Raw genomic sequence first — 14452 nt, forward strand, 5'->3', positions numbered from 1 at the left:
ATTACTTATTATCTTACCTCACATTGACAATTTAAATTAAAAACACTCTATATATTTTATATTTCGGCATTTACACTTGCCTTTCTCACAGCAGATGTGAGCAAAGTGTGGAAAAACATGAAAACTCCACATAGAAAGACCCCAAGTTGGATCTGAACCTGTGACCTTCTTGCTAGAAGGCAGCAGCGCTACCCACTGCTCCACCATGCAGAGCTAACTAACGTTACTATTAGCCTCAATTCACTTACTTGTCCAGACGCAGATTAATAATCTTTGTCTCTGCAGAAAATAGAGAAAACACGTGCTCGTTAGACAATATGAATAAAATCACTGAGGCTAAATATATCTTTTGGGAGATTTATCAGTTAACATGTTGGCTCCATTTCTTTGAAATCTACAAACTAATGTTATTGCTGGCTTCTTTACCTTTTGGATTTGTGAATTTAAATAAACAGAGTGCGTCAAAAATGATCGGAACACAATAGAGTCATGGTAGTCTCCTGAGTCTGATAAATCCATACCCAAAACTCACGTTCATTCATTTTCCTGCAGCCAAACCACGATCCGTCACGTCAGGAGGAATCCGGCCTAATTCTTCACAATTAACTATATTGAGGGCGACTGGTGTGTCTCAAGACTGCTGTCTATTCTCTGGTTATGCTATCAAGCAAAGAATGGTCCATGGACAATGCCATGCTGTCGAGTTGTTTGTTAGTTATTTAATAGATTGTGCCATTGGGCTAAACCTATACTGAATTTAATCTGTCACAAGACCCAGATGGACAAGGAGTGTGTTGTCGTGTGTGGAATATTGGCTCCTATGAAAACGATTGAAAACATTGTTGAAAACACTGAAATCGGTACTAAAAGATTCAATTTTGCAAAAAAAGCATGTAAAAAAAAAAAAAAGATTTTCTTTGTATAATAAATATATTCATATTTTTAAATATATCAACTGTCCAGGCCCTTGGTTTTATTTGACAAAGTGGCTCCTGCTTTGCAGAGGTTAGCATCTTGCTGTTTAAAACGTTTATGAGTTCAGTTTCTCACCTTCAAGTTTCCATTTAATAGTTTTGTTTCACAGTTAATCTGGAACAAGAGCATGCATAAAGCCTAACTTGCATGGCCCACACACACTGAATGCAATCTCTGCTACTCTCTTCCCCAGTAGATGTGCTTTTAGACAAACTTTATAATAGAGGGATTTCATTTTTATGTAGAAAAGCACTCAAATAGGTTATACCTCTTTGTTTCTTTATACACCAAAGATGAAAAGTAAAAGCGAATCGGACTTGATGTGTATTTGTCATAGATTTTTGAATCCGTAAATGAGGTTTTCAATGTTAAAATTAAATCTTTTTTTTTTTTTTACTGACACCATTCTGTATCCGATCTGGATGAAATTCAGTGGTGAGATAGAGATCCCCTCCCTACATGACTGTGTCAAATTCCATAAACTTCCATCGGTCAATAATCAATCGAGATATTGAGGAACAAATGTTGAAGCTCCATTGACTGCAATGTTAATGAAAATTTCAAAGTGATCCAGAATCCAGGATCTCTTCTGGATCATCCCCAAAATGTGATCATCTGCTCCTGGTAGCATTCACAACATTTCCTGACAATTTCATCAAGATCCGTCCAGAATGTTTTGAGTTATTTGCTAACGGTCGGACGGACAGGCAGACAGACAGACAGACAAGTCTAAATCACTCTTACCTTTCGTTAATGTAGTCTCTTCTTTGCCCCCTTTTTATGTGTTTGTTTCTTTTTGTGGTGCCTTATCTTTGCATTCAGAATCAACCGCAGCCTCGGATTGTCCGCCATGTGCCGAACTCAACAGCTATTAGGTAAACAAACTGCAACTGAGCGGATTCCTTCCTCATTGCTCATCTCTTAGGCATGGATTCCTTTCATTCATGTAACATTTCAGTTGGCGCATGCATGTGGGGCGCTTGCACACATCAAGGTTCATCCAGGTATCACACCCATAACCAACAAGTGCTTGGCGAACAGGTAGAACCAGAGGTGCAGGAGAGATAGTTCAGTGTCGGGCTGGAACCTGGCCCCGGTTTTTAACGCTGCATGGAGAAAGGGATGGGCAAAATGGGACAGTGCGTGTGTGAAAATGGTTTCACCTTTAGCCTAAATCACGTTTGAGCAACAGTTAAACCTTTTTTTTTTAATCCATTGTCACAAGGAGAACATTTTCTTCACTATTAATTTTGTTCATATTGTTCAATGCATATAAATGTAATCCTTCTCTTATTTAAAATCAAGTCCTATTTGTCCCCTCGTGTTTTTTTTTCTTCTTTTTAAAAAAAAAACTGGCTGTCATTGGCCGACAATGGAGCCGTTCACCTCAATGAGACGGTCCAATCAGAAGCAAGTCAAGTGAGCGTGGGAGGTGGGGCTTAGCATTGAAACAAGGTGTGGTTGTGAAACTATCTCTGGTTCATAGAAGACTCTAGTAATTTAAATTGAGTTGAATGGTCCCCTGACGCGTCTTCCTCTCGGACCTGAACTCTCATTCAAGTCTCTTTCGGCTCTTGTTGGACATCAGATATTGGACATTTTGGTCATCTGGAGGACACGACCCAGGGAGGGGGGGATCTTTTTCATGTATCTAGTTTTTTACTTGATCACCCTCATTTGGTGCTGTGAATCTGTTGGGACTGCGGGTTGAGCGCTGCGCACTCCTCTCCCCCCCCACCCCCACCCCCCCGACCGTACATGAGTGCGCGCTGACGACTTGCGCTCAGCAGGTGAGTCAATCCCAGCAGCTTTAGGTATTTAGGATCTGCTATTACAATAATCACACGTTAAATCTGTGTTTCTCTTTAGAGAGAAAGAGAAAAAAGAAAAAACAACTCGCGGGGTGATTTCTCCGGATAGAATAGAGGATTAAATTAGCTGCTTTCGTTGTGTGTAGTTTTACAACCTGGAAACTGAGCCGGTCTTGCGAGTTGATTGGTTTGAGTGGCAGAGGAGGCCCAGTTCTTTGCCTCACCTGTTAGACTTGCTCTGTTAGTCAGAGAGAGACTATTTGGGAGGATTTTAGTCCGTCTGTATCCTGTTAGATGTGTCACTCCTTCACAAAGCTCTCATATATCAAATATATTTGATAACGGAAGCATTTTTGTTTAATTTTTTTGTGACTTGCTAAATAATATGTAGCTTATTTTAGAAATATATATATATATATATATATATATATCTAAAACAAATTATTTGCTACACATTACAGGAAGTGAAAGGAAGCACCTGTAACAACACACTGTATTTATTCAGAGGTTGTATAGCAGAGATCTCGGGGTGTTTGATGGGCCTGTGCAGCTGCCTCTGTTTACTCAGCCAAGTGGACAAGCTGGTGATTAGAGCCGGGTGATTTATCATCTCCTAAATTTTGACACCCCCCCCCCCCCCCCCCCCCCCCCCCCAGGGGTTTTATAGGACAAGAGGGCAAGGGCAAGCTGACAAAATGTTCCAAGAAGCTATGTCAAGCATTTTAGAATTCCACCATTACCTCCAGAAAAGGACCGGTGAGTGTTTTGTTCTTTTTTTACAGTAGATTTGCTTTGTTCAAGAAAGAAATTAGTCACTGGTGATGTGCGTTAAAAAGATTTTAACATCCCCGGGAAACTCTGTATGAACTGTATTCATTCAATACAGCTACCATATGATAGATATACACAATAAAGGAGTGTGTTCTTGCTCTTCATCAGACCCCCGGGTGAAAGACTACCCGCTGATGCAGAGTCCCATAGAAATGACCTCCATCTTGGTGGCTTACACCATTTTCTCGGTGCGCATCGGACCTTGGCTGATGGCGAACCGCAGCCCCTTCCGTCTTAACAAAGCCATGGTCGTCTACAACCTCAGCATGGTTTTAATGAATGGCTATATTGTGTATGAGGTATGTATATGCTGTGGTGGCTCCATCCCTTGTGATGATGACTTTTTGGTACTAAAATATGCCTCGCTTTTGCATTTGGGCTTTTTAATTAAGATGAGAATGACAGTAATTTGGTGTCACGTCTGCTCCTGACAGTTCTTAATGTCTGGATGGGCCACCACGTATACGTGGAGATGTGACATTATTGATACCTCTACCAGCCCTGAAACTCTTCGGGTAAGCTGACGAGCAGCGGAACCCTCGCGCTCATTCACTTCATTCCACCTTTTAGTGCTGACAACAGCGCCAAGGAATTAAAGCTGTCTTTGGAGCAGCAGTTAGACATTTGACAACATTTTTCACCCCCCTCCCCCCAGATGGTTCGAGCATGCTGGTTGTTTTATTTTTCCAAATACATTGAACTCCTTGACACGGTAAGGATATTTTCATTTTCATCTGCATTTTTGTATCAGTTCTTTCTAACCCCTTTTTCAGCACTCCTTTTGATATTTGCTACAATTTTATTTTAGATATTCTTTGTGCTGAGGAAGAAACAAAGCCAGATCACATTTCTGCACGTTTTTCATCACTCCTTCATGCCCTGGTCATGGTGGTGGGGCATCACTGTGTCTCCTGGTAAGGTTTACTCCGCACAATAACGATGCAAAAACGGTTCATGATGCATTAGACTGGTATTTTAGTCCTCGACGTGGCCTAATGACTATTAGCGGCGCACCAGTTTGAATCCAAGGAAAACAGGCTAAACTCCCATGAATACTGTCTTTTTGAGTTTTTAGTTGTTTATCTAATACAACTTTAACTTTTTATATATATATATATATATATATATATATGCGAATTAGCAGGAGTTCTTGCTCCCATTCATATTTCCTTTCTGTCTGTGCTAGAGCATTTACTCTCATATGTATATGTCCCAAAACAAGAATTTTGGTCGTGTCACCATGCTGTTGCGTTAAAGATGTCATACAAAACACTTGTCCATGTGTTTTGTTGTCCCCCCCCCCCCCTTAAGCTGCAGGAATGGGTAGCTTCCATGCCATGGTTAATGCAGTCGTCCATGTCATCATGTACTTCTACTACGGACTCTCTGCTGCAGGACCTCGCTTCCAGAAATACCTGTGGTGGAAGAAGTACATGACTGCCATCCAGCTTGTATGTCCCGCCCCCCCCCCCTTTTTTCTAACTCATTAGCCCTGCTATAGAGGTTTTGCTTTCCTTGTTTTCTTTTTTGTCTATCGGGGAGCATTGTGCACATAAAGCAAATACGTTACATTGTGATTCAAATAAAGTTTTGTTTTTTTGATTATGGTTTAGTTCGAGTTAGGAATTGTTGGATGTTGACTGAGGTATACCTTCTACTGGAGAGCCTTAACGTTTCATAGCAAAACAAATTATCTTATTATACATTGCAGTATAAATCTGTCCTTTCCTGTTTTTTTTTTTTTTTTTTGCAGACGCAGTTTGTTTTGATCACCCTTCACGCCAGTCAGTATTATCTCATGGAAACATGCGACTACCAGACTCCCCTTTGGATCCATCTCGTCATGTCGTACGGCGTCTTTTTCTTCCTCCTCTTCTCAAACTTCTGGTTGCAGGCCTACGTAAAGGGCAAACGGCTACCCGTCACGGAAGACCGGTTGAAACCCAACGATTTGACCGTGGAACACATCACTGTGGTGGACAGCGGGAAACACCAGAAGAGTGGGAATGGACACATCCAGACCAATGGCACAGTCTGTGTGGGGAAAGTAAAGGAAATCTAACTTTGACTCTGGAAATGAGAAGTGAGGCTTTAGGCTTTAAACATGCCATTCGTTTGTGTCTATGTGTATATTGGAATGGTACAGATTTCAATATGCTACCTCCTAAATTACTTTATCTCTATTTAAGCTTTTACTTCCACACACTTGGGATATGAATGGCATGTTGCGATCTCTTTTTTTTTTTTGCCACGTTGTGTTTACTTGTTGTTAAAACTATTAACTGTGATGAACACTGTCCAAACATGTTTTGGTGCTCATTTTCTCACTAATAGTATCTTCCAACTCGGGCTTGACCTACACAACTAACTGTTTAGCTGGCATGACTTCGTTGAATTACACTGAAGACTAGCACACATTAGCGACTCCAACAAAGCGGATGTCAAATACTTTGTTTTTTTGTTTATCTATTGCAACGAAACAAATTTTTAGATAAAGGTCTGTGTCATTTGGAAAAAACAGTTGCGGTGTGTGCTTCAATTTTTCAACTTGAACAATTGTGGAAATAAAATGTTATACTGTATATTACAGAATCGATGAATTAAGTATAGTGACATTTGAACTGCCCTACTTGGTCATCCACGCTAATCCACTCTGAGTTTTTGTAATAGTCCATTGTCTCTGCACACTGGGCACAAAGTTAATAGAAGTGGCTGTTGTTCTATTTGTAATGAGTTGTTTCTGTATTTCACTTCAGAATGCAATGAGTGTTTTACTGCTGATGACACACGTATGCACAGATGCCAGGGTAATAGTATATTCTTGAAGCACAGCGAGACATTTTTTGTTGGATCCAATATCTAAGTGTATCTAAGAGCTGTTTGTCACAACTAAACCATACAATGTTGAAGTTTGTTTCCTACTTGCAAATAAAAAGTACAAGTTTTGTAGTTTGGTGTTCAAGTGTCTCACTCACTAAATGGTATGTTTCTATACCATGTGATCCTGCGGATTCTTAAACATTTGAAATATGTCACAAGATGTGATGATATAGGAGCAATATATTATCTTCTGCTATAAAAGTGGCAAAATCTTTTCCTCCATCCAAACGGTGAATATGGTTGTATAGGACCATTTATAAATGAATCAAGAAAACCAATGCAGTACTGTACATGCTTTTATTTCCAGCTGAGTTAAAATCGTATTCACTTGACTACCATCCAGAACCAAGCTCGGATCACAGTGTTCAATTAAACTGTCAGGTAAATAATTCAAGGTTCTCCTTATACATTCTGAAGTTATCAGATGTAAATAATTAGCCCCACAGCATAATTTGCCCATCATCGTATGGTATTAGGCTAACAAAATGAGACCTAGTTGGCATTAACCATTTCCATTATGTACTAGAATAATAGTCTGATGTTGGTTTCGCTTTGCAAGTTAGCTATTTATTTTTAGTAGATCTTAGTGTAGATTACCAACTAATTAATAGACTGTTTTGAATTAAGGTTGGATCCCAGATTATTGATCACATTTAAAGAAAAGAAACAAATTGCACTTTTACTGCTGAACATGACTCGAGACACATCAAATCGTGATTATGGAGTTGCCCGATTGGACCATCAATAGTCTGTGGACAGAAAACAAATAGGTGGCCACTATAAAGCTGAAAAAAGACTAAAAGTGAAACTCCATATATATCGTACATGCATATTAAAGGTAAAACATCCAAACAAACATGAGTTAACTGACAAACACATTGAAAACAAAACATTTATTAATAGACCAATACATGGAATACAATTCCAGATCACAATGAATGCCAGATGAAAGTCAGTCATAGTTCTTAGAGTAGGACTGCTTAAATGCTAAATCTTGTACACCCCCTCAGACCTGTAATAAACTCCTGGGGCTAACAGCCTTTTACATTGTTGAGAAGTAAAGTTGCTAGAAAATACTAAAACACAGCTGAGATCTTTATTGTGAATAAAATTAACAAATTACTTTCAGTTGATTAAAAAAAAATATCTAAAAAAAGGAGAAAATTATCTGATTGACTGATGAATCGCACTGCTGGTTGATAGAACCATCCTCTCTTTCGCCTTCTTCTTAGCAGGATCCAATTCAAAACTTTTCCAAAGACGAATGGTCTCGTCTCCAGCCACCGTTGCAACGGTAGATCTGTCTGGGCTCAGAGCCAAATTGAGAACTCTGTCCTCGTGGGCTGAAATGAAAACCGGCATGAAGTACATCAGTTCCAGCTCACAAGTGGTTTGTGAATAAATGAAGTACTGATCCATTCCGAGTTACCTACCACTGAGTTCTGCAACTTTGGCAAGAGACGGGTACTTCCAGATCACGACATTGTTGTGGGCGTACCCATGGGCAGAGACCAGCTCCTTGTAATTAGGTGCAAACGCCAGTGACGAGATCTGAGAAGCAAAGTTATGTTTTATGAAAGACTATATAAAAGTGAGCACATTTTTCGCTGTACATCAGGGTTTAGAGTATAATAACCTGTGACCGAGTGTCAAAGGAGCTGATGCAGGAGTTGCTGTTTACATTCCAGATACGGATATGACGATCACTGGTTCCACCTCCAGACGCAAGGATGTTGGGCTGCCACGCACACCAGGCCAAAGCCTACGATGACAACAAATCCAAAATATTGTTTCAATGTTACAATGATTAATGAAGCTATCTACATGACAGCAATTCTTTAAAAATATTTTGTTTTAATGCATGAATGTGTGCTAATGATCAGGTGGATGGGGGGGGGGGGGGGGGGGGGTCCTATCTTTAATTTCTGATGCAAAATGCAGAAACTCTTTATACGAGTTCAGACGTGAGGGTAATCACCTTGACAGCTCCTTGATGTTCACTCCAGGAGCAGACAGACTGGCGGGCGTTGCTGACACTGCCCTCCTGCACACGGGGCCACACATGCACCAAGTTGTCATTGCCTCCGCTGGCGAGGTATCTTCCATCAGGGGACCACTGCAGCCCACACACCTCCTGCAGGTGACCAGTGAGTGTGCAGATGTGATGGTCCGCCACCCGCACATCATGATGTTGAATGTTTCCTGATCTCGAGCCACTAGAAAAGAAAACACATTTGCATCCAACACACTGCTGGAATTCTTTTTTTTTTTTTTTTTCAATGATGAGGAAGTAATTGTACCTGGAAATAACATGCTCATTCCAGCTGAGGCTTCCAACTCTCGCTGTATGACCAGCCATGCTGCGCAGAAGCTTCTGGTTTTCAACATCGTACAGCTAAGAAACAAAAGCGGCACCATTGAAAACAACACAAGCAACCAATCTCTGACTATCATGTGTCCCCTTAACAATGAGTGTTCATTAGCACACACACCTGAACATTGCAGTTACTGGTGCCAACAGCTAAGTAGCTTCCCTCTTGGGTCCAGGACAGTGAAGAGACATAGTCCTCATCATGCTCCAACTTCATGAGAAGAACGATGTCTCCCCAAGTCGCATTCCAAAGGTAAACTTTGTTATGAAGCGCCACAGCAAGCATATTCCGACTGCTCCAGTCAAGCAGATTCAAATCTGGAGGGGAAAATACAAAATAGAAAAGTCCACGTTGATGTCTGCTTGGTAGTGACGAGGGCTATTTTGTGCAAAGATCAAGTACGCTTGACACAATTTTCATATTTGATATGAAGAATAGTTTACAGAATAAATCGATGTCCTTCTAGAACAATTGTCACAGAAACAAAAAGGTTTGCAAGTTACGCATAGATTACTGTTGTCAAAGAATACAATGAAAAATATGAATTGATTTTAGGTGAAATCTTTTCAGACTTACAAAAATCATTGCGAACTTCAGGAGCATCCAAAATCCTGTCCGGAGTTGAAGAAATGTATCTTGTCTTTTTGATAGAGGCAGGAGTTATGGCCTGACTGTACAGAACCTTCAAATTGTTTTGATAACCTGTATTTTAGACAAGTAAAGAGAAAGGCAAAAAAATAAATCTTGGCTTTGTTCATCCAACCAATGATCTTGCTAAACGACTTGTGGCCACACAAATGCATTCACCCTCTGGCGCATTCAACGACTTCCCTCCAATGTGCAGGATCTTCGCATCATCGATGTTGTATCCGTTCAATAATACAGACCGGGCTTTCTGCTTTTCCTTTAAAATACAGATGGCAGAAATAAGTAGAAGCCTTGATTTTCAAGCACGTCACCTTTGCAGAGGTGAACTGAACCAACTTACAGCTGACATCGCTGACTTGTTTGTATCCATGGGTTCAATCTCCTTTGTGAGCAGGAAAGTTGCCACATCCATTTGTTTGCTGTTTCTGGTCGGAATGAAACGGTCACCGCCCATCTTAGAAGGTGTTTGCTTCTTATTTTTGCCTATAATACAAGAAATGGCCTCAGGAATTAACACATGCAGATAGATAAATACAAAGGTTAGTTAAATTTGAAGTTGCATGGATGCACTGGCCACTCACCTGGCGTCTTGCTTGGGGTTTTCGATGAATTTAGAGACACATTGGTAGATTTACCAGGGGACAAACTGTTCAGAGGGGGAGCGCTCGATGAGCTGGCCTTTCGCTGCCACCTCGCCACGGGAGCGTTTGTGATGGGCATATCCAGCCTCAAGATGCTATGTATGTCATTCTCAAACCCAAAATGTGCCATTTTGTACAAACGACCTGAAGCTCTATGTACAGACGAGAAGAAAAACCAACAACAATCAGCATCCATGTGTAGCCCAGCAGTGGCTAGCTAATATCACCGGATAGTCGAATCCGATTTTGGTCTGTTACGACGGACACGTTTACGTCAGTATAAGGTATTTAAACTAAAAATAAAAAGTTAAAGTTCCGGGATAATGCGTATTGAAGCGAAACCACATTGTGCATTACCCGAGTATGATATTCCGATAGTTAGGTATGAAGAATCTAGTCTCACCTACGTAAACGTTAGCACGTTATGTTTAGTTTCATTAAAGTTAGCATCAGACGCTTTGTGTTGTGCCAAGTAAAAAAATCGAGAGAAAAGTCGACCGAAATTAATTTAACTTTTGTTACCATACTTCGAACCAAACAAATAATTCTCACCTCCTCAGCGAAACGTGAAGTGCCGTATCACCACTGGCCTCTATTTAAAAATTTTGAAATTCGCGGAAATGATGTCACTTGGTTTAAATGTCAACAAGCGCTCTTGCGATTGGTTAATTTAAGGAGCTGCCATTTTTGAGCCAGTATCGCTCTCAGGGATGTCACCAAATGCTTGCATTCTATTGGTAAACGTCACTTCCTCTCAACACCGGAAACAAATCCACCGGAAGCAATCCACATCTACGGATCAGCACAAACCAGTCGCGTTTTTACTTTTTTTTTTATTAGGTACTTTTGAAATCATCATGGTGTTGGTTTACTCTTGTAAACATTGTGTTATGTTTTTGCAAATGTTAGTCAGGCAGCGTTTGGTGCGTGTAGACATAAAAGACCCAACAAGACAACTGGAATTTGGTTTTTGAGATTAATCCACACAGTCATGAAAGAATTCTATTTTATAGACTGTAAGGAAGAAACACATTTTTATTGAACTCATGTCTTTTGGAATTAACAATTACATTGCACAGGAATTTGGAAAGCATGTACATTTATCAGTTTAATCAGATTAAATTATTGACTACAGATAAAAATTTCATCTCATTTATATTGCTTGCAAATACAAAAATACATTCAAAACAACAGTTCAAATTATAAGAAGAAGAAGGCCAGAGTTCACCATGAAAAGGAGAAGGTGAAGCAGGAGCTAGAGGTGACCGTTGCCAAGGCAGCACTGAGGGAGCTCCAGCTGCAGGCGGACAAGCAGGCAGAGTTGAATGCTGCTCTTAACCCTTGTGTGGTGTTCATATTGTTGTTACTCAGCCAGTGTTCGTGGGTCTGATGGACCCGTTGAATTTTGTGGCTTTTAATGCCTCACAATCACACTTTTATCTTAAAATACTGAACAGATGTTTACCTTATCCCAATTACAAGCAGTATAAACAATATATATGGTTAGTATTTGCCCTTTACCTTTGTTAGGTCACCTTTATAAAAAAAATTTGTTTGAAACATTTTTTTTTTGAAACATAATAAAGAAAATCAATTAAAATCAAGATATGAGTGGAAACAAATTTACAAGTGAAGCAAGGTTTTTCAAAACTACTGACCTTTATTTCTTTGAACTTGAAATTTAACCCATTCAGGTGCACAAACAAGCTGAACACATGAACTCAGAGTAAACATATCAGTCAAGACAACACATCAGCCCCATTGAACACATGGCCTTTAGCCACTAGCCTATACAACACATGAGGGGCGGAGCTTCACTGTGTGTGTGTTGCAGATATACTTTTTGCACTTGATGCATGTATATTGTGTTTTCCTGTCCATCTTGGGTCTGGACACTTTGCACCGCTTCTTCTTGTTGCTGGTGTTCACAACCTAGAATAATGAAAACATCAGACATTTTACTAAACACCTCTCTCTCTCTCTCACAAGACATGAGTGCCAGACATGCACTGCAGCAGCATCACACACTTACTTCAGGCTCTGCAGACTGTGGTTCTGTAGGTTGGGTGGACAGGGCACCAGCATTCTCCTCTGAATCTTCCTCACCATGGCTGCAAAAGCTGGCGTTCTGGGGATATGTTTTTTTCTCTTGATTTGTGGTCTCACCAATGCCTTTCCCAGATCCTCAAGAAAGAGCCGTCTTTTCTGGAGCTTCACTCGTTTCCACTCTGGGATCGTGCCATCCAAATGACAAAGGCATTGTACACTGAGAGAATATCACGAGTGGCCAGCGTAGAGTCCTCCGTTTGCAGCTGTAGGCCGTCACCAGCTTGCCCATGTTGTCTACCCCTCCTTTTGTGGCATTATAATCCATGATGATCTCTGGTTTGTGATGTTCCTGGTCACAGATTCTTCCGTCCCTGAGCAGTGTACTCATGAGTACCACATTCTTGCCTTTCTTTGGCACATAGGATGCCAGGGATGTGTCAGCCGTGTATACAAACTTGGAAGACTTGACAGGCCTGTTCTTTGAAGTCAGCAGTTGAGGTGGGAGCTCTGAGTATCACAGGCAGCCCAGATCTCGCACATTTGACCCACTGATTTTCTGTGTACCTACATTCTGTCATCCTCCTGTCTAGGCCTGCTGTGTGTGTATGTGTGTGTGTGTGTGTGTGTAGGTGTGTGTGGGGGTGTGTAGGTGTGTGTGTAGGTGTGTTTGTGGTACACACAACATCAATTTCCACACTTCTATTAGCCCCGGGTCCAGTGGACCCGAACATCTTATATGTAATAGAAATGTGTAGGGGGGGTGTATGGTGTGTTGTTATTAAATATGTATTCTGATATATGTTCTTCACATAAAATGAGCCAAAGCCAGTGAGTCTCAGTTTGAAAAAATAATTAATTGTATCCTTTTTCTTTGATTGAAAAGTGAAAACGGGTCCCACAGACCCGAACACCACACAAGGGTTAAATCACAAAATGATGAATGTCTCCAGCTCCGGCAGCAGAAGAGAGAACTCTTAGAAGAGGCAGAGAAGGCTAGCCACACTTTTTGTTTTACCAGATTTGGAATCCGCCTAATTTTTCCAGCAATGATTAGAGTGGACCTGTGCTATTTTTCAACATGTTATGGTCTGAAGCTAAAGCACTCATTTGTGCATTTGCGTCAAGACAATAATGATCTGGTTGGAATGTTTGGACCTACAAACTGTCAGGTAAGCCCCCCCCCCCCCCCCCCACAGTGCATCGCTATGAATAGAAAACACCATCTGAGCTCGAGGCACAAGATCAGCAGTTCAAGTTGTGGATTTGAGGGAAATGGAATCATTGTGCCCCCCCCCCCCCCCCCCTTGTGTTGTTGTAGACATTCTAAAAGTATGTCCCAACATCTGAATTTGACACTAGATTTAAATGTGATTATTAATGTGCAAACCTATTCATTGCAGAAGTTACACTGTAAAGCCAGAAATGTATCTTAAAAATAATCTAGCCCTTTTGTTTCCAGGTCACCACCTCAACGGTATTTCTACATCAATGTTCCAGATTCAGGTGATTTAGAATGGATATCTTATTCTGCCTCAGGCTTTCTGAAGTGAGTTTAATACTGGTCCATGCGGTTCTCGTAGACTTTCCTGTATTTCAGACGAGTACTCCGGACTAACAATTATCAGTCTTGTCCAGCTGTATTGTTCCTCTCAAGAGTTCGAGCTATGATTATGGACATGCAGATGGAAATCAGTTAAAGTTGAATGACCCTCATTTTCAACACTATCATTGCTGACGTTGTCCTACTCTTTACGTGCTTTACACGTAAACAGCAACTGTTTGCATTCAGTTCTTAAATCTAGACAGTATTTTAATTTAATTGTCAAAGCATTGGATAATGTTCAATAAATTAAGGGAAAATAATCATCTGAATCCCCCCCCCCTTAAAATCAGTCGATTGAGGAAATGTGACACAAATATCTGATAAACATAAAATAATTGTGTCTATAAAGCATATTTAATTGAGCATTTTTTTTTTCAACATCAGTTATTATCAAATAATAATTATCACAAAGAAATACAGTTTACTAGCATATTAAAGCCAAGTAACACAGTAAGCTGACTCTGTATGACTGGACCCAGTGAGTCCATCCAGTGTTTGGTGTATCAGTGGCAAAACAAAACGATTCATCTCAGCATCTTCATGAACACAGTCTGTGGCATTGATGTGTTAATAAATACTGCCCGTGATGTAAATGTACTTTGCAGATTTTCTTATAAGTTTTTTCCTTAAATAGTGTAGTAA

General features: G+C 40.4%; 2 protein-coding genes across 3 annotated transcripts; one reads left to right on the forward strand and one right to left on the reverse strand.

Moving 5' to 3' along the window:
* The first annotated feature begins 2652 nt into the window (after nt 1-2652).
* Nucleotides 2653-6553, forward strand: elovl1a (ELOVL fatty acid elongase 1a). 2 transcript variants are annotated; one of them, XM_068748355.1, is made up of 8 exons: nt 2653-2765; nt 3443-3542; nt 3726-3916; nt 4052-4132; nt 4273-4329; nt 4426-4531; nt 4929-5068; nt 5371-6553. In XM_068748355.1, exons 2-8 carry the CDS (start codon nt 3482-3484, stop codon nt 5677-5679), a joined length of 945 nt encoding a protein of 314 aa, XP_068604456.1. In that variant the 5' UTR covers nt 2653-2765; nt 3443-3481; the 3' UTR covers nt 5680-6553. The 2 variants fall into 2 exon arrangements, with proteins under 2 accessions (XP_068604456.1, XP_068604455.1); XM_068748354.1 differs by lacking the exon at nt 2653-2765 and having other exon boundaries at nt 3464-3542; nt 4935-5068.
* A 927-nt stretch (nt 6554-7480) lies between these two features.
* Nucleotides 7481-10288, reverse strand: cdc20 (cell division cycle 20 homolog). The gene is made up of 10 exons (XM_068748353.1): nt 10099-10288; nt 9861-10000; nt 9677-9773; nt 9446-9571; nt 8990-9186; nt 8798-8892; nt 8476-8713; nt 8134-8259; nt 7931-8048; nt 7481-7840 (listed from the first exon to the last, which is right to left on the reverse strand). The coding sequence occupies exons 1-10, from the start codon at nt 10286-10288 to the stop codon at nt 7662-7664; spliced, it is 1506 nt and encodes a 501-aa protein (XP_068604454.1). The 3' UTR covers nt 7481-7661.
* Nucleotides 10289-14452: the final 4164 nt, after the last annotated feature.

Source organism: Brachionichthys hirsutus, chromosome 15 (genome assembly GCF_040956055.1).
Source record: "Brachionichthys hirsutus isolate HB-005 chromosome 15, CSIRO-AGI_Bhir_v1, whole genome shotgun sequence".
NCBI lineage: Eukaryota > Metazoa > Chordata > Actinopteri > Lophiiformes > Brachionichthyidae > Brachionichthys > Brachionichthys hirsutus.

Bases quoted from the DNA above. Each gene is read 5' to 3' on its own strand.
- elovl1a (XM_068748355.1), top strand. From the start codon at position 3,482: ATGTTCCAAGAAGCTATGTCAAGCATTTTAGAATTCCACCATTACCTC. The intron at 4,330-4,425 runs GTAAGGATATTT...ATTTTATTTTAG, and splicing joins ACATTGAACTCCTTGACACG to ATATTCTTTGTGCTGAGGAA. The intron at 5,069-5,370 runs GTATGTCCCGCC...TTTTTTTTGCAG, and splicing joins ACATGACTGCCATCCAGCTT to ACGCAGTTTGTTTTGATCAC.
- cdc20 (XM_068748353.1), bottom strand. From the start codon at position 10,288: ATGGCACATTTTGGGTTTGAGAATGACATACATAGCATCTTGAGGCTG. The intron at 9,187-9,445 runs GTAAGTCTGAAA...TTTCCCCTCCAG, and splicing joins TGAAGTTCGCAATGATTTTT to ATTTGAATCTGCTTGACTGG. The intron at 8,714-8,797 runs GTACAATTACTT...TTTCTTTTCTAG, and splicing joins AATGAGCATGTTATTTCCAG to TGGCTCGAGATCAGGAAACA.